At 39.5% G+C, this 19715-nt stretch overlaps 1 protein-coding gene across 1 annotated transcript; it reads left to right on the forward strand.

Moving 5' to 3' along the window:
- Positions 1 to 854: 854 nt before the first annotated feature.
- LOC109854108 (discoidin domain-containing receptor 2-like) lies at positions 855 to 19205 on the forward strand (the record flags this gene model as incomplete). Its single annotated transcript, XM_020426893.1, has 8 exons — positions 855 to 978; positions 2157 to 2308; positions 3418 to 3731; positions 6358 to 6549; positions 9880 to 9972; positions 12577 to 12718; positions 16632 to 16781; positions 17615 to 19205. Coding segments are annotated over 8 exons (1329 nt in total), but the record flags the coding sequence as incomplete, so codon positions are not given.
- Positions 19206 to 19715: the final 510 nt, after the last annotated feature.

The following is a 19715-nucleotide window of genomic DNA, read 5'->3' on the forward strand; positions in this document are numbered from 1 at the left end:
TTATATGTATAATATGTATTATTTAGTGTTATATATAATATAAATTACAGTCACATTACTTTAGTCACGTTTTTTTCTCCATGTATATACGACTATCAAAATCGCTTTTCTGTCATTATTTACTCTCTCGATCTTACCGATTTGATTCGACTCGACTCGACTTAATCAACCAACCAATCGGCAACGCGGAAAAGAGGTAACAATAGATGATATAGAGGCAACTATAGTAAGAGACAACTATAGAATAGATACATTCGATATCAAAACATGCACTTCGCGGTCCAAATAGATTTTTTTTATATAGGAAGGATAGGACATGCAACAAAAAATTATTTTTGCGAAATGTAACAAAACATTGCGCACATTCTGCGAACGGTAAGGGATCCATTTCAACTCGATTCTTTATATCGATAATAACAGGCAAGTTTGTGCTACTTTCTACTTTCTGTTTATTGTATGATAGAGTGTACGGAGCGTGTGTATCGTAAAATAAATTTACGCTATCGACAATACGTAACGAGTCAGTAGGCCAGCCGGGCATTCGCCGCTTCGGCACACAATAACCAGGCGTGTGCAATCCCTTGGGATTCGCGTTGTGTCTCGCTCGTTTCGTCGCATATATATATATATATATATATATATATATTGTATATATATATATATGTATATATGGATATACACACATGTATATATATCTGAGAAGAGAATAAGAGCGCGCGGGGGATTAGAAGGAGATAGAAAATAGGGGAGAGAGCGACCGATTGGTATATCGCTTTTAACGCGCGATATACACACGGTCGGCGTGTGCATAAACGTCAGGTGCATTAACGATAACGTTCGATATTCGGCCGTAGGTCTCCGTGCGGGAGGAGGGCGAGGACAAGGGACCAATTTGCCCCCCGCTTCCAGCGCAATATCAGCCAGCCGCCTACAGCACGACGACACCGCAGTTACACAAAACCGTCACGGACTTTACCGGTTGGTATTATTAACAGGAAGGGACGTACGTTAAATATTTTCCCTCGCTTTCGCACAGTTCGCGGTTTCAGTTTTCACCGAGATTACGATTGTTAGAACACTCGTACTCGCTTAAATACGTACTTAAGACCGTTGTAGTCCGATTATCATGAGGTTTGTTTAAATACGAAATTGTGAACGCGTCGAATTTTCTTTTTCTCTTGACATTTTGTCTCTTAAAAATTTGCCTCGCCAATTTGATGCGGACACACTTTTTAATTTTTTTGTTAATTTGTTTACATGTCTACTTTTGAAGCTTTATAAAATGTATTTTGTCCTGTGAACGCATTATTGGACGTATTACGAGTTTTCGTGAGATTAATTTTGCAATATTATCAAGAAACGCGAATAATACCGGATGTTAATCAGTATCAACGTGGGTATCACGTCCAGTTTCGTTGAAGATGTTTCCGCTTCCGTGGCCACCGACTTGACCCTATCGGTACGGATAGTTTCGTGTTATCACGGGAATTCTAACGGGCTGTCTCGAGTGACGGTCAAGCCGAGGTTTCGAATCTCTGCGCCTGGTTTCGCCGCGGCTACACGACGTAGTTAGAATAGTCGACCAACTATTCCGTTGCGTCTGGTAGTTGGCACAGCTTGCTGCACACGGAGAGAGAGAACCTGTGCGGAGAAACTGTTTACCGGCGCAGTGCGACCTCTTTTGTTTAATCGAATTAGTCTCTCCAGAGTCTTTGATTAATTAACTGTCGAAAGCGACGGTCGTGACTTGTACCGGATGAGTCGGTTTTGTTTTTCGAGTCCGCAATTATCACACAACTATGACGAGGGAAGGAGAGAGAATGTGTGCAACGTATATATATAATATTATTATATTATATTATAATATAAATTGCGAAATAGACAATTTTTCGTTAGCGCCGTTAGTTTGCGAAGATAGAACTTCATTCGTCACAGTTGAATGATGAGGCGTTGCCAACTCGAAGTCTCGTTAAAAAATGATAACGATCTTTCGAAACTTTGAAACTCGACCGCGAGAGAGAGTAAGAAAGTGAGGCGCGGAAGGCGCGTTGCAGCAATTCTTCTTTCCGACTGCTCGGGATTATATTTTTAACTTTGTTGAATTTTCTTAATTTTTTTCCCGCTTCACTTTTTCCGTTTCTTTCTGTTTCGAACAGGGATCACCGAGGTGCAGCCGGTTATTCCGCTCTTGCTTAACTCAACGATCAATCTTGCCAGGCCAATTCCGGCGGTCCAAGAATATCCGCCTAACCCGCCGCCCATACCACCCCCGCCGGAAAAGTATTACGCCAGTACGGAGATCTGTAAGGTGAGTCGCAAAAATGTACGGTAGACATGCGATCCGTGCCGATTAAGCCTTCCTGTGGCATTAATGCAGAGGGGAGGAGGGAAGGCACTTCGAGCGCGAAACTGTGTCAAACACCGTCTCGTGACCGTCGAATCTCCGTCACGATCACCGAAAGAGAGGGCAACTTTACAAAACAGGCCGCTGAGCCATATGTAAATCACGAAATTAATTCGAATATTATACCACTTGACTTTTCAATTTTTGCTTTCCACGCTCCCAGAGTCCAGATGTGTGCGGCTGTGTACTTCCGCTTTGGCAATAAAAATTAATCTCAATGTAAAAATATATATAGAGTTTTTTTTGCTCTTTGTGTTATTTTTATGGAAATTGAAGCATCATCGTATTGTAACTCTACTCTCGCAGTTGTTGGGAAAAGTTTTTTATATGTAATCGATAACACAAATTGCATTGCATGAAATTTTAACGACATATATATTATTGGTTCTGATCTAATCTTGTTTTCGACCGGGCTTGTTTATTCTACACAATATGCGCGACGCAAAATACTTCATCCTGTGTGAATTATGAGGATTAATGACCGAAAAACGAGGAAACAGCGGAGCACTATCAATCATAACTATCGCGAAGAAAACGTCTTTCGTGGGCATACACAGATTATAGAGCGATAATGTGCAAAGGGTGCGGTTATTGATTGTAGTCGTGAGGTTTATATACACACATTGTGTGAGCATTATTGGCTGATTGTATATCATCAGGTTTAATTATTTTATTAATAAAGCAAGGTATACATCTTATTGCGGAAAAGATATTTTTCGTGATGTGTATAATATCCTCTTGTAAAACCTGTATGTACTCTTGTAATGTTTTTTTCTATTGCTGCTTATTTTAAAATATTTTTTCGCGATAAAACAGAAAATATTTACTGTTTTCTTGTTTATTGCGCAGTGTATGTACAGTTTTTTTTATATTTCTTATAAGAGACCGTGTTTTACAAACACAAATCTTTACTTCGGCGCGTGTTCTGTTCTCTTCGCCAAATATGTTTAAGCAAAATAAATAAATATCAAAAATAAATAAATAGATTTTGCAATTTGCATATTTTATCGCAGAGTTCTTTGCCACCACTGCCACCCTCACCTACGCCGAGCACACCGCCTCCGATGAGCGCGAAAGCCTCCAGCAGTATGACTAGCTACAGTCCCGAGGATATGCTCACGGAGGAAGAGGAAGAAATACCCGAGTGTATTCTCGACTTCCCGCGGGAGAAACTCAACATCGTTGAAAATCTCGGTTGTGGATATTTCGGCGATGTTCATCTCTGTGAGGTCGATAGGTTTCCCGGATACGACGAGATCTTCAGAAATACATCGAGCGATCTGGTCGTTGTTAAATCCCTAAAACCGGGTTCTTCCGACGCTCTCAGGTAAGAAAAAACTTCATACATGTTTCTTTTGAATATAAAAATAAAAATTAAGAGAATCTTACAATTTATTTTTGCTACTTGACTATGCCGTATTGAAGAAAAAAAATGACTGAAAAGTATATACATAAATCGCCGTTTCTCTCGGTGGTGAGATCGAAAAGCAAAAGCCGCGACGCGCATGTATATAGATCGACGATAGAAAATTATTCCGGTAGATTATAGAGGACCGCGTTAACGGCATAATTCAATCACGCTGCGCAAAGTGATTCCGAATGTAATGACACGCTACGCGCATTAAGTAGATGCGGCCGGATAATGCGGAAGGGCTTTAAGCGATCGATGATTGGCATATAATCGAATAAGCCCGACTCCACTGGCGCGCACGTCTGCGTCAATATTATTTTTCATAAATCGATGAATGAAAGAAAGGAGAGAATTCGGTAACCTTTAACAAAATTAAAACCGCAAAACTCCCGTATTTGGAATATATTTCGTAGCTGCAATTTGCCCGACGGCGGAAATATTTGTCATATTTGGCTGTGACGGGATATTTGCCATTCATTTAGTTTAATATTATTATTATTATTATTTAGCTGAATATTATTTGCGTCTCGTAATTTTCAAAATCCCATATATATTTTTGCTTAAATCCCACCACATTACGATCTACTTAACGAAACCGATGTATACACACGTACGCGCGCGCATATCCCCGCAACATCGTCGAAAATATTTGAAAATTCACTAATAAACAGCCGATCCCGCACGGATATTATATTTAATCTTATTAAATAACACGCTCGAGCAAATTGTATTTTGTTCCTTCTCTTTATATGTAACGAGAAACAGCATAAAGAACAATAAATATCAATAAATTATTAACAAAGTGCAATAAATATTAAAATTATTATTATTATTATAATTAGATGCAACCTGTGAGAGAGAAACATGCGATCTCTTAGGTTACACGCCGTATAATAAGTGCATAATTACACATTACACACATAATTGTATGTTTCGTGTAATTTTACACATGACGACATCGATCCGCGCGATTGATATGAAAACACACACGGTGTTCTTTATAAGATTCATTTTCAAAGAATATGAAATTTTTTAACCCCACGCATGTGCGTGCGCGCGTGTGTGTGTGTGTGCATGCGAAAACGAAGGCTCTCGCAACTCGACCGTAAGCACTACATCAGCCAATAAAAGACTTCCTTTTATTGCATTCGTGATGCCGCCACGTTTTGTTCGTCGGACGATTGCGATTTTTACCGAGAATAGGCCGATAGAGATGGAAACATGCGGTGGAGCGTGTCGTGCCGGATTCATCGGGCCGACGATGCGTTGTCGTCGTCGCAGCGGCAAAGGGATGATCCCCGCAGACAGGATCACGGATGGCATTGTCTACAAAACACATTTCCCCGACTGGGAAAAGCTCGCGAAACCCGTTGTCGTCGCGCGAAACGGGATGCAACTCATGTTAGAACGCGATCGTTCTCGGAGGCGGGGCGCCTTTCATCTCTTTCCGCGCCTGTCCTTCCGCCACGCTGTTCTGAAAGAGTCCGTCAATCCAACATTTCTTTATAGATTTCCATCATCCCATTGCATTTTCGTTGTCTGACGACTGACGATATTTTTTCCTCCCCAAGAAAGAGAAACTCTCTTTTGTTTTTAACGTTTTAAACCACGACGAAAAAATTTCGCATTCGCAAAAGAGAGATTTTCTGCGACTCGCGCGCGCCGTGTTTCAATAGTTTGATGCAATACGTTGCGAATAATCTATTATGGTTCGCTGCTCGATTGCCAGATTTTGTCAACGGATTTTAATAATCGCGACACGTTTCGCTTTTATTTCCCGCGAATAAGGTTTGTGTTTGCTCTTGAAATTAAAATCGTGTTTGTCCGACAAGCAAATGGCGCGTTTCAAAGCTTGAAAATCAATGAAAATAGAAAGTTTTTTACTCGTCGCGAATTACAATTTAATAAACATTGTTACACTGTTGTGCGTGTAATGTTCATAAAAACACTTTTCACGGTCGAACTTAATTATTCAAAAAATAACAGTATCGATCCGTGACACGATAAGCGCAATTTTTCACGTTGATATTGATTCATGAATAAGAAGACCGTTATATTATTGGCGTCGAAAAATTCAGAAAGAGAGAGATATAAGCCCATAGATTACAATTTTAATAGAGAGTCTGTCGAATCCTTATCGAACCCATAAACCATTCCGGTATGGCGGTCTACAACTCGTTTTACATCGACTGCACTCACCGACGAGTTTGCTCACATGCTTGCCCAACACAATAGATGCTTGTCCTTATTTGTGACTCATAGCAGTGACTCCTTGTGCCCCGGTAAGGAGTTTCCCCATTCTCTCATCGCCCCACCTACACACGCTTCCCTACTTTTCTCTTCTTTCTCTATCTTTCTCGCGAAGACCTTCTCTGTGAAACAAGCGCGAACAATACCGGAAAACAAAGTAGCATCTGCGTATTTTTACATGTATATAGTTTATATCTTATAGCGCGCATCCGTATTCAATACTCAAGGCTTCGCGATGCCGCACCGGGCACCTATAAAGATATTATTTCCGGATGCTCCATGTGCTTTCCAGGATAGAATTTCAACAGGAGGCGAAGAGGCTGGTACGGCTCGCCGATCGAAATGTCGCGCGGCTACTCGGTGCCAGCCTCGAGGACGATCCCATGTGCATCGTATTGGAAAACGGCGAGCACGGGGATTTGAATCAATACCTGCAGAGTCACATCGCCGAAACTTCGAACCTACACACGGCAAAGACGCTCAGGTACGCGATATAAACACGCTATATTTTTCTATTCAGTATTTTTATGTTATTTTTGCGCGCGCGCGCGTGTGTGTGTGTGAGTGCGTGTATCTGTGTGTATCTGTTAGTTGTATGCAATATTGTAAATTCTCCAGTACATTCTGCGCGCAGTAAATGTTGGTATGAGAGATGTTTCACGTGAGATTTTCACGTATATCGATCCATCGTCGCGATTTCAACTTTGAGGTCGCGCATTCCACACAGCGCGGTTCCTCGGTTGTTCATAAATACGTATCATTGCGTTTTTGAGAGTTCGTTTGGGAATTCGACGCGCGCGCGCGCGAGCGCAGGCCGCCGGTGTGTTATAAACGAAAAACGCATATGCATCGCGGAGAGAGCCGTTATTCGAGTAATTAACATAATTTAATGAGCATGAATTTGATATTATGGCGCGGAATAATTTGTAACATCAGTACCATTGCGTCATTTTAAAAGCGATACATTATCGATGTTCGCTTTCGCGCACACTGCCAATCGGCATTGCGAGAATCCTGAAGTAAATAACGTATCGTTCGAAATAGATATTATGCAATTATGTGATCATCATCACATTTTGACGCAAAATCAATCGCGTCGCCGCGTCCTACATATTTTGCGTTCAATTGCGTCCACCGAGCTATTTCGATAAAAACAAGTGACACCTGTTTTTTCTTCGCCGCTTTTCAATTGTTTATAACGAATTTACAATGTTATCAAATTGAGAACACGTTGTACACGTATAATATTATTTTTTATTTATTTTTTTTTTTTTTTTTTTTTTACACGTTAAATTGAGAATAAAAATAGGTGTGTGAAGGTACATCAGCATCAATATTAATTTAGAATCTTGTTGAAAAATTTCTATGGGAAGAATGGCTGCTCGTATGTTACACGAAAGTATTAAACGGCGCACAAAGAATTTATTGTATACAGCGTAAAATAACTTTGTTTTGTGTTGCGCGTTACCATAAATGCACGAATGAAAAGCATTCGAGCAGCTTCACAATAGACACCTCCCCCCTCCCCTCCCCCGTTCGAGCGCGATCGCGCAAATTTTTTTTTTTTTTTTTTTTTTTTTTTTATTCTTGTCGCCACACGAAAGGATGTCAATTCCAATCACGTCCGGAGGGCGCGTGAAAACGGGCGCGATGGTCCAGGGACTATGCGGGAATAAAGTACTCGAAATACGAGAAATCGGCTGAAAATGAGAGGTGAGCGACGGAGAGGATCATCGGTGCTCGTGACAGGTGTCGACGAAGCGTATTTTCCCGCGCGATCGTTTTCACCTTTCGCGCGAGATGAAGCAGACCGCCGGCGAGATCTCGTTTTGTTCTCATCGAGTGTGCCGCGGAAAATATTGACGCGGCGGAATGACTTTGCGCGATGCAAAAATAATATTCCGTAATAATATTCCGTCCTTCGTGATTACTTAAATAATAAACAAAAATTAACAACTCTGTAAAGATAAACACACGGAAGTGTAAACGCGAATTACAGTTGTGAGAAAAACGAACGTATCCGAAGTGATTGTCCAGACCGCCATAGATAGAGACGCGCAAATTCTCTCCCACGATATTATACACATTAATTGACAAACCAATTCAATAAATAATTTTGTTGAATGTTTTAAGTTTGCATTTAATTTGCATTCGATCAGTGACTTCCTGCGCTGTACAAAAAATTACATCTCTCGTTTAATATTTTGCGTCTATTTGCACTACACTTTTCGGAAAGATTTATCAAACCTAATCACTCGTGCAAATCACCGGTGTCTGAACAATTTTATAACATAGTTAGACGCCGGGGGGGCACATTTGAATATAACTTGCGCTTAACGGCCACATCTGTGCGGCAGTGTTCCCTGCGGAAGTGGTTAATTAAATCGCTGACACATGTACTGTCGTTCATAAACGAAATCGTTTTCATTTATTTCAACGAGTCGTCGCTTTTAACTGCAGTCAGTTTCGTCGCGCGAGCAAATTCAATATCCAGCCGCGAGACCGATAGAGCCCGTGTGCCTTCTTCAGCTTTCTACGCCCGGTAATCGGGTCGCATTTTGCCGACGTGGCAAATGAAAAGCTTTAAGATTCGCGCGACGCTGAGTTGCTCGAAAAATTTTTACGCGGCGCGAATATTAGACGCGCGTCGTTCCGCGCTATTAAAACTTCACGTCTGTCGTCTTAGCGGCTTGATTTGCATCCGAGAAACAAATTCTCATCTTCGAGCAATTGATATCGCGTTTCGCGATAAGAAAATTGAACAGCTTTGACATTTTTGAATAAGTAATTTTTTAAGATCAATTAGCGTTCTTCAACTTTACAAGTTTTGATGAAACATCAATAAAACAAGCAAGATTAATTTCTTTTTTCTCAAACGAGAGAGAATATTTTTCATTTAGCTTAACCTAAACGAGACAAGAGAGAAATCGTATTAACGAATCGATCAACCGAATGTACGAGTTACTTCACACAACTATTTCACATATTATTGCTCGTTTGGTACATATGCGAGTTTACGTTAACGTAACGACGTTAAATGTAGAAGGACCCTACCATCGGAACGACTCTATCGGCATATCTCTCGCAGAAATACCGCGCAGGGTCGTTTCGACGCAAATGGTTTGCGTCCTATGTGCTAGACATGTAAATAGTAAAAATGTAGATACTACCACCCCCGACCTGTATTCTCAGCGAACGCGAATGCAAACGCTCGATCGTAACTAACACGTACGCGCTTATAGCGCGCGACGTTGTCCGAGAGAGATTTTACAAATTCAATTTCCCAAACTTGAGAAGGAAAATAGCGCAAAAAAAAATGACGTCTCTAAAAGTGAAAAAGATTTTACCGCTTCTTTTTAAGTAATTCGCATAATAAAAAATAGATATCAAGTCTATTTTCATACACGTGTTCCATTTTTTTTGTTTAAATTTATAACACTTTCCGAAACTCACAAACACTCACACGCACACAACTATTTTTTATATCAAACAAAAATGATATCGCATTATTTTTATTTGCGAGAAAGATATATCTCAACTCGTAAAAGAAAAAGAGTATTTTTGCAAATTTATATATTTATATCTAAGTTGTTAGATTTATCTTGTAAAAGTAGTCGGAGTGTAAAAAACGGGAATGTTTCGGTTTTATTATTTGTGTTAAAAATATCGCTCGGCTATGTACACGCTCAGAGCTGGGAGAGTGTCCGTCGTTTGTGGCGTTGCTTGCTGGTGCAAACGTCTCGCCTGTGTATACTGTGAGGAGTTTCTGCGAGTAAACTTCACGACGTAACCGACCTCGTTCTTCGTGTTGCAGTTTCGGCACATTGGTTTACATGGCCGCGCAAATAGCATCCGGCATGAAGTATCTTGAGGAAATGGACTTCGTGCATCGAGACCTCGCCACAAGGTAAGCGCGCCCGCTGTTTCCCATAAGTTGCTTTGAGGGTTTGCTCATTAATGTGCAGTTGTTGTTGCCGTATTAATGGTTTGCTCGTTTCAAACGCAAAACCAAACATACATATGCACCACCGCGCAACACCGCCGCGAAGCCAGTCAATCTTTTCCTCCGTCTCCCGACGAGGATATGTATGAAAGCGAATGGAGAAAAAAAGGTGATGGATATTCTCGACGGACTAGCTAATTCTGTTTTTTTTTTTCTTTTTTTTTTTTTTTGTTTTACGTTCTGCCACAGAGAGTGAAACGACGTGAACACGACAAAGGCGATCCTTTAATGCTTTTTTCATATGGATGTCAAAAAATTAGCTACGGGGTTATTTCCTTTCTCTCTCTCTCTTTCTCTCTCCGCAAGGTTTTATAAAATGTTTGAAAAATAATACGCACGAGGTGCTTATTGCGCACGTTTGTGTGTTTTTATTAATTACAATATAAATTATACTTTCTTAGCGTGCGAGAGAGCAATCGCGAGCAATACCACGCTCGAAATAATGTAATCCAGGTTAAAATGCGGTTCTCCCGCTCGCCTAACCCCACGGTCTTTATTTGGAATTGCATTACATTCCATCGATCTTAAATTCGTTTTCAGGCAAACGCTTTAATCTCGGTTTGCAGTGTTTTCAGCGATCATCGCTGAAAACGGAATCTTGTGTTTCGTGTATCAAACAAACAAACAAATGCGTGCTCTATTCGATCTTTCTGTATAAGCGTAACGAAAGCATGCTTCCGGGCATTACGACGGGATTGCTTTATTACGGTTGTGTGGTCGATTGTTTTATCGTCTTCTCTCTCCTCCCCTTTATTCTCTTCGAGCATCTCTACACGTAACGATCCCGGTTTGCTCCTAGACCCGTGCTTTTCCGCTCGGCGCGCGATTTAGAAACTCTTGAAACCCCGTTAGCGCGCAGTACGACAACCAATATTGCACGGCTATTAAAAGCCCAGGGAAATGGGGGAATAGAATGAGGATACGAGGAGCAGAGGTTCGAGAGTCACGTGTTCGAAGTATTAACTCTAATCGTTAGGCATTGATTATCATGGCCCTTGGCGCGATCGTTGTAGCGACATAAGCGAAGGGAATACAAGAAGCTAGACGAGAAAGGGGTTGAAATTTCGTTGGGTGATTTATAGAATTACGCTCGCAATTAAACGATCTTAGACGTTAAATGGCAAATATAAGGTAACAATAATAGGCGCGTTTTATTAGATGAGAGAAGAGAACATCCGAGCTTCCACGGAATTGGATTATCGATTACACAAACAAAAACAAAAAAAAAAAAAAAAAACACGAAAAACACAAAGAACAGGAAATAAGTGATAAATTTTTTATATGAATTACAAACACGGCGAACAAATATTGCGGAAAACGAATATTGCGCAAAGCAAATATACTTTTTTGAAAAACTAAAATTTTTGCCAATATTTGAGTTGCTTCTACTTATTTTTTTTTTTTTTTTCCGACTGTGTAAATTATACGAAAACATTTCATCTCAATTTTAATGCGCGGCACGACAAACAAATTGTATATTCAAATTAATTACATGTAACACACAGAAGTAGTACACATGTGTAGAGTAATACGTATATATTGCGTCAAAAAATTATGTCGGATAGACGAAAAAATACTTAATAAACAAGATTTTTTTTTTAACGGTTACGCAAGTAGAAAATATTTACTGGCAAATCTGACAAATACTGACGTTGACAACAGGTGTGGAGGTACCTATCGGCGCGCGTAAAATAAAACCATCGTGATAGCTACTAAACCACTCTCCGAGTTGCTCCCTGTATAGTTAACGATAAACGACGACGTTTACGCGCAAATCAGAGCAAAACTTCGAACGACCGCAGATTTCACCACGCTCTCAACGACTCTGCCATAAACTGCTTAAACAAAAATTTTTGTGAGTTTACAAAAGAGAAAACGAGAGAAAAGGAGAGAGAAAGAGAGAGAGAGAAAAAACAACAAGACGACAAAAATGCTTTCAAGAGTTTTTTTTTTTTTTTAAAACTTACTTTGTTATACAAACTTCTACATCGATTATACATAAATATAGTTGTGATTATTTATAATTGTGCACAAATATAAACTAAAACTGTCGCGTGAGAAAAGACTTTTTTTTTTTTATATCTCTACACCTATATACGGGAATTAATCACTAAAAAACTAAAAAACAAAAACTAGCGTTTAGTTATGCTTGTGCGATATTTCGATAAACTCCTGTGTTTGTTTGTGATACCGGGCGTCGTGTGTGTGCTTGGAATATAAAAAATAGAACGCACAAACACGTATTCATTTAACTATGCATTCGATATCGCGTTGATAGAATATTGCAGCTGTGCAGTTAGCAGAGATCTCATGGCTGGCGTTAATAAAAAGAATGGAAGTGTTAATTTGATCAAACAAATAATTTCATTGTTTTTTAGTTCAAAATTCGCGAAATGGAAATATATTTTGGAAAAAAAAGAGCTTCACGCAGAGAGAAAATAAGAGACAAAAATTTATATATATATATATATCTCCGCATCGTTTTTTTTTTTTTTTTTCTTTTTTCAGGAATTGCATAGTGTGTCGCGGATGCACCATCAAGGTATCCGATTTAGGCAGCGGACGAAGCGCATACGCAGCGGATTACTTCCGTATCGAGGGACGTCCTCCATTACCGATACGATGGATGGCATGGGAATCAATGCTAATGGTGAGTGTACGACGAATGCTTACCGCGTATATTTTACAATGCTCTTGCCGCGCTCTATATTTTTACTCCATCCCCCTCGCAATATCTTCCGCCTTCCAGGTATCGGGAGATTTAGTCGCGCGCATTTTCCGGAAGCTTTCGATTTAGTTCTCGGATTCGTCTCGTCGCGCGTTAGCGGCAATAAAGATTGGCGATGTGAAAAGTTGATGGAATTATAGATAAAAACATGGAATAAATCAAATTGACGCGAACGACTTTCGCTCGTAAACGGGACGAAACAGAGGAGGAACGAGGGAGAGAGACCGGGATCGGCGACGCGCGAGTCGTTTTGATTTCACTCCACGCATGAGTTGGACGTGTCGTGTTGACGAACTACACGCATCCACGCGATGAAATTCGTTGTCGCACACGGATACAGACTTTTTTCATTGTTTTTCACATCCGGAAAAAAAAGTATCTATATCTCTCTCTTGCGCCGCGCGCGCGTTACGTATCGCGTTAGCTCGCCCAAGTCGCGTCATTTTTTCGCTGTCCATCACAAATGCGGTCACCGCAGCGAAGAAGCACATCTCACTTATAGATTTATCGTCACGATGGAAGTATCGCGTTTACCCGTTACGAAGATATATATTCACTTGCAAAAATCAATACAGAGGTTTCTTTCTATTCGCAAACGGCTTTATTATTTTACACACACGCACACACACACGTGAATCGCGCACAAATTGCGCTTTGTCACCAATAAGATTACGTGTTCGCGGTACATATCTCCATCTTTTACACAAATGCACCAATTAGGGAATGCGATTTAATTATTGGTATCGTTTCCAAAGCAACGAGCAATAAAATTTAACTCTCAGAACCGATTATTCTTTTATGCTGATTTCTTTTTTTGTGTGTTACGTTGATCTCTGGAAAAAAAAGAGCTAACTTTTTTATTTCAAAGAAGAGATATCTCCGCTATTCGCGCAAGACACGGATACATACATTACGAATTGGAAATTAGATTTCACATTTAATTTTGCTTTGTTTCTTGCGTTTTAATTTCTCAACGTGTCGCGTTCGATATCAAACTGTCGATCCGCGAAAACCGCTCGACATCAGGTCGATAGAGCCGTCTGCGGTCACGTCGGTATTAGCGAATTGAGCCTGCCCGTCGCGCAGCGCGCACACGATACGCGTCATTGAGCTATAAAAGTGCCGGAGAAAATATGCAATACGCGTTTGAAAATTCATTTTCGATGTTGAGCGGCTTTTTCGGCTTAACCGCTCGACAATCCAAACACAATCGTTCCGCTTTTGCGTGGAAACATGGCTGTTTCCGCTGGCGTTACATTCGGGGATGACGATGGGAAGATACCTGCGTTTACTCTTTGCGAGAATTCGGAAAAATACGTGCCAGCCAATCCGCCGGCGGAAGAAGCGCGAACTCTGTTTCCGCCGGCGGTTTAAAAATGTTACGATCGTCGTTTATGTCAGTGGAATATTCGCGTTGTATAGTCAGACGTTGCTATAAAAAGCGCGAGCATCGGTCAGGACTGTTATAGCAACGGTTATATATATTTACGCGATCGACAATTTTAATCGCACAAATTTATAAGAAGAAGATTCTATTCTTGAAACCTCAAGCCTTAGGGAATTACACAAAGGAGGATTATACAGAGCGGTTCGAAGGAGGAATTTTAATTACTGAAGAGTTCGTACAACGAGCTATTCTCAGAACTGAAGAAGCTCTGGACATTTAAATATCCTCGGATCATTTAAATATGAGAAGAGAGATTTAAAGATATCTCTAGAATAAATGATATAAATTTCCCAAACTGAACATGTCAATGAGATGAAATAATTATTCAAGAAGATTTAATATTGATGTTGATTGGTTTAAGCTTTTGAACATTATAAAATTTTATTACGGCTTTATATATAGTATGTGACGCGTAAGTTATTTTGCACACACACACACGCACACACACATATATATATTTTTGTTAATTTGAATATATTATGTGAGATTACAATTTAGGTTGATATCTCTTTATCTAGACAATTAATTAATTATATATATATGTCGCGTGGATATAAATTTATAACTTCGATATGCATATATATATATATATATATATATATATATATATTTGTTATCTATACGCGTGCGGGGAAATATATTAACATTCTGTTCTTTATCATAATTTACGGAAGTCGTATATGAATCGTAACTGTATAACAGCAAATTAATATCAAAATGGTAATTCGCGACGAAACAGAAATGAGGGAGGGAAATATAGTATTGAATAGCTAGTTGGCATCGTCGTTTCAAACTGACTGTGCCATTAATGTTTCATTATTGCCCATCATTTATCCGACCTCCGCCATTGTGCCGCGCTAATGAAACGACCTCGTTTCTACGCGCGAAATACCGCTTCAAGAATTATCCGGGATTACCGTCGATTTAATGGTTTCACGTCGATCGCGCATTGGATCTTGCGATCATGGAGATCATTTTGCAAGAAGGAGAATGGTCATTTGTCGTGACAACATTTATTTTTCGATAGTTGTCTATTTTTAAATGTGAGAGAAACTTTAAAAGACTCTTTTTTTTTAATTATTGTTAAAGTTACATATGCACTTAAAAATTAATACTTAAAGTAGATACGGAATATATTGTGATATTTACAGAAAAATGCTCAGATCGTTGTTTATAAATATTTCACTTGAATAATAATTTAAATTAAAATAGAAGCAACGAGATGTGTGCACGCGAGAGATTGTGTATCTTTGATAGATAATTGAATCACGTCTTAAGTTACTCCTTCAAATATGCGTAAGAGCTTTCTTGCATATGTCATCTTCCCGTTATGCTAACGGCAATGGATGTTATGCAATTCAAATATACGTACTCTCACACACGTTGAAATAATTTTACATCAAGTGTACGTCATTGCTCGTTGTGTTATAAATTGTTTTCGAAATTACGATACTCTGCCATTTAGCCAGATCTACCAACCTTCCATTTTTTTATTTATGTATTTTCGTTCATTATAATTCGTGCTTCCCATTGCGATTTCTTCTTATAATCGCGTGCATAATTCGAACGTTTTTCTTTTTACAGGATTATTATTATGAATCGTAATAGAAGTAAAATAAATTTAAATTATTTCATTATCAGTGAATATACACAGAGCGCGCGCGGTAATCTTCTATATATTTTTTTTTTTTTTATTTATCTGACGAAACGCTAATATGTTCATAGATAGCGATGATTTTATTTAAATTCGTTAAAAACTTTGCCTCATGCGTATATAGATATTGTCGGCGTTTTAATGCAAAATTGCTTTTACCTGACGGATCGTGCGCGCATACCGTGCCGATGGTAGCGAAATATCATCAATGTGAGGAAAAGAGTAAAACCATGTAACTGCTTTGCAGCGTACCGCGAAGCTTGGGCTTAACTGAGTTACTCGACTGAACTTTAGGAAACTCGAAGGTGCATATAGTTTCCATAAATTATTCCTCGCGCTCAAACATTAGATTTCCATACTGAGCAAGGATTGCTCTTAATCTTTTTTGTGGTTTAGCGCAAAGAATACCGCGGATATGTTAATATTAAAGTAGAAAAATATCAAATTTTCTCTCTGTCTCTGTCTCTCTCTCTCTCTTTCTTTCTGTTACACTTTTAATATGTTTTTATGATAGCACACGTATATTTCAGTAATAATATTGAATATTACAAGCAAATAAACATTTCAAATTGTTGTACAACACGCGTAAAAGCGACTCACGCAATTACGTCAGAACGTAGAAATGTTAGCTGCTCTTAAATTGCAAATAACAAAAACCTGTCGCAGCAAACATGCGACATGCATAACAAACGAGCTTTTGTGAAATTTTTCTTGGATGTGTTTACATTGCATAGGGAAGGTACACAAGCAAAGGCGACGTCTGGGCGTTTGCCGTCACGCTGTGGGAGATTTTGACGTTCGCGCGGGAGCAACCCTTCGAAGAATTTCCGGATCATCGAATAGTGGAGAACGCGACTTACTTTTATCAGGAGGACGAGCGAAGGGTAAGTGCGCGAAGTAATTTCTCGACGTCCCTTTTCTTCATTGTGTCCAACGTACTTAGCGTAATGAGCGTATTAAGCACTTGATTTCGTCGTCGAGTGCCTCACAAGAATCTTTCAGGACTTTGAACGCCGCTATTTATCGCCGTCTTTTTAGACGTCTGATTACCCTACTCTTTCTCTCTGTAGATTCCTGTGTTATATTTTCTCTTTTTTCTCTGAGCAACTCTTTTTTTTTCAAAGTAGAGAGAGTTTCAGTACATTTTGCTTCTTTATTTGAAATAAATGTAAGACAATTAACGGTCGTTAAAAAAAAAAAAAAGCAAGTTTGAATGTAACCGTGCGCGATGCCGAACACACACAATAATTATATAAAAGTAGGTCGCGATGTGAAAATGGCGAAAATGGCGAAATTATTCTTGCCTCGTAATTTATATAATAATAAATATCACGTCACACACACACAAGCTCGTTGTGTTCATTTTTCCAGCGTTGACGATGTTTCAAAATAACGCACTGTGTAAGAATTAGTTGTTCCGCTCTCTTGAATTTTGCAGAGTTACAAATACGCATAATTAATTACGAATGCAAAATATTCTTTAATCACGCCGCGCACTTCATTTATTAACATCGTCGCGTTATTAAATAATGACAAGAGTAATCTGTTTTCTGATGTGATGTGTAAAAGCGTACGTATATTTTATTATATAAGTACAGATACACGTTTTTGTCGCGTGCAATCGCAATATTATTTAATTTGCGATGTTACGTGTGTAAGCACAAATGTACGATGTAACGATGTTATAATCCATCACTCTTTCGCTTACGTTGCGCAGATGATACTACCGCTGCCAAAAAACTGTCCTAAAGAGATCTACGATTTGATGCGGGAGTGCTGGCAGAGAAACGACGTCGATCGGCCGAGCTTCCGCGAGATTCACCTCTTCTTGCAACGAAAAAACCTCGGTTACAAGCCCGGTGAGTCGAACGATACCTGATATAAAGAACTGGAAGGCTGGAACCTTATCCGGCTTTCTATGATCGGCGAGCTAAACGGCAATTGGTGGAACTGCCCGTCATCTACCACAAGCTAGACCAAGTCAGACCAAAAGTTAGTACCTACATAGGGGGTGACGATCCATAAATTTGACTGGGACGGACGTAAATCGTTTGTGATAGCGCGCGCGTGGGTCATGCGCGCGAGTCGATGATAACCGTATTGTACTACCAAGATACTACGTACATGAAGAACGAAGACGTGGAAATTTACGAGCTCAGCTCGAGCTCAGAATTTTTCAACCGTTCGTGACATTAGGTATCAGATTCTCCGTTTGGCCTGTCATCGTATACATACATCGCTGCGAAATATAGCGCTGCGAATTTAATCGATAGCCGTTACGAAATCATTAAAAAAAACAAACAAACAAACAAAATGCACAAAATCACTAATTGTCCGATGCGTTTGCGACAAACAATAATGCAAACAACAAATTCTTTGTGCAAAACGTGATTCTCTCTCTAATTAATTTCTCTCCGCGCATCTCAAAGAGATGCGCAGAAATCGACATCTTGACGACGAAGAAATATGCGTATCCGTGTCTATTCTTGTCTTATATAATTTGACAACAAAACAATCGTCTTTAACAAATATAACGTTTTGTATACAACTTTTGATACATAATTTCTAATTACGCACATCTATTGTTATTTCACTGTTACGTAAGTGTTAAATACGTCGATGTACTTTGTGAAAACGACGCTCTATTGTTCGGTTTCATACGTGATGCACGTCGTTCGATCTCTTCCCGCTTTGTCTTCTTCAGAGAATGCAATTTCTTGCTCGTCTTCTTTCCCCGTTACATCGATCCGCCCGCAGAAGTTTACGCGTATCGACTGAAATAGCTCCCGATAGTTCTCTCTCTCTCTCTCTCTCTGTCTCTCTATTCCCGCGATAATGATCCGGAGCATTCGCGTTCGCCCAATCGAAATGGATAGATTATGATTTTGATCCGTGGCATTCGGTACGAAATGGAACGTTACGTTAGTGTCGGCAATACGCGGGGAGCACGTTCGATAAATCGGCGCGTACGCTCTGTTCCGAAATTGATACTGTCAGCAAACAAGCTTATGATATTCCCGCCGTAACGGCACTCGCGTCACGTTCGGGATATATGTGGATTGGACTTGAAAATCGCGCCCGCGCGCGGTTACGTAACATTTTTGTTACAACGAATATAAGTATGGTATAGCACGCGCGCGCGCGCGAGTCCGAACAAACTCTCACGCCGACCCTCTCGAAAACTGGGTGGATCTTTATCCCGGATCGGAATCCGCCGACTCTTACGTAGGATTACATTATCCGTTTACAGATCTTTTGTATGTCAGTTTCGTCGACGTGTTCGCGAAGATGGAAACTTACGCGTTTTTTTTCCAGAAATATAAAATCTATATATATAGATTTATATACATATATATATAGATATATATATAGATTATATATATATATATATAATAAATAAATATGCTCGTGAAAAAAAATGAAATATATATGTATCTAAAGATATATATATATATACACATGTACATGTACGTAAACATATACCGTTTTTAAAGCAATTAAGCGAGTTGTTGGTTTTAGGTAATCGAAATCTATATCACGAGTGTATACGAGTCGACTGTATAATATTGATCGAATGTATTTCCGTTGACGTAAAAAACGAAATTATTATTCGTGTGTTCTCCGCCCGACCGTTTTATTTCCAGAGCGCTCCATTGTTCGGGCAGACACAGAGATGCAAAAGGCAGTGCTAATTATGATTAATTTAACCGTTTAATTGCGCGACCGATATTCTTCCTTATAGTTTATTCGTTTTCGAATCGCGCGACTTCGAAGTTCGTCGTTAACTTTTTAATTGAATACTCGCCACAGAGCGGCGT

The sequence above is a fragment of the Pseudomyrmex gracilis genome, unplaced genomic scaffold, assembly GCF_002006095.1.
Source record: "Pseudomyrmex gracilis isolate BER0280 unplaced genomic scaffold, ASM200609v1 scaffold_59, whole genome shotgun sequence".
NCBI classification, from domain to species: Eukaryota; Metazoa; Arthropoda; class Insecta; order Hymenoptera; family Formicidae; genus Pseudomyrmex; species Pseudomyrmex gracilis.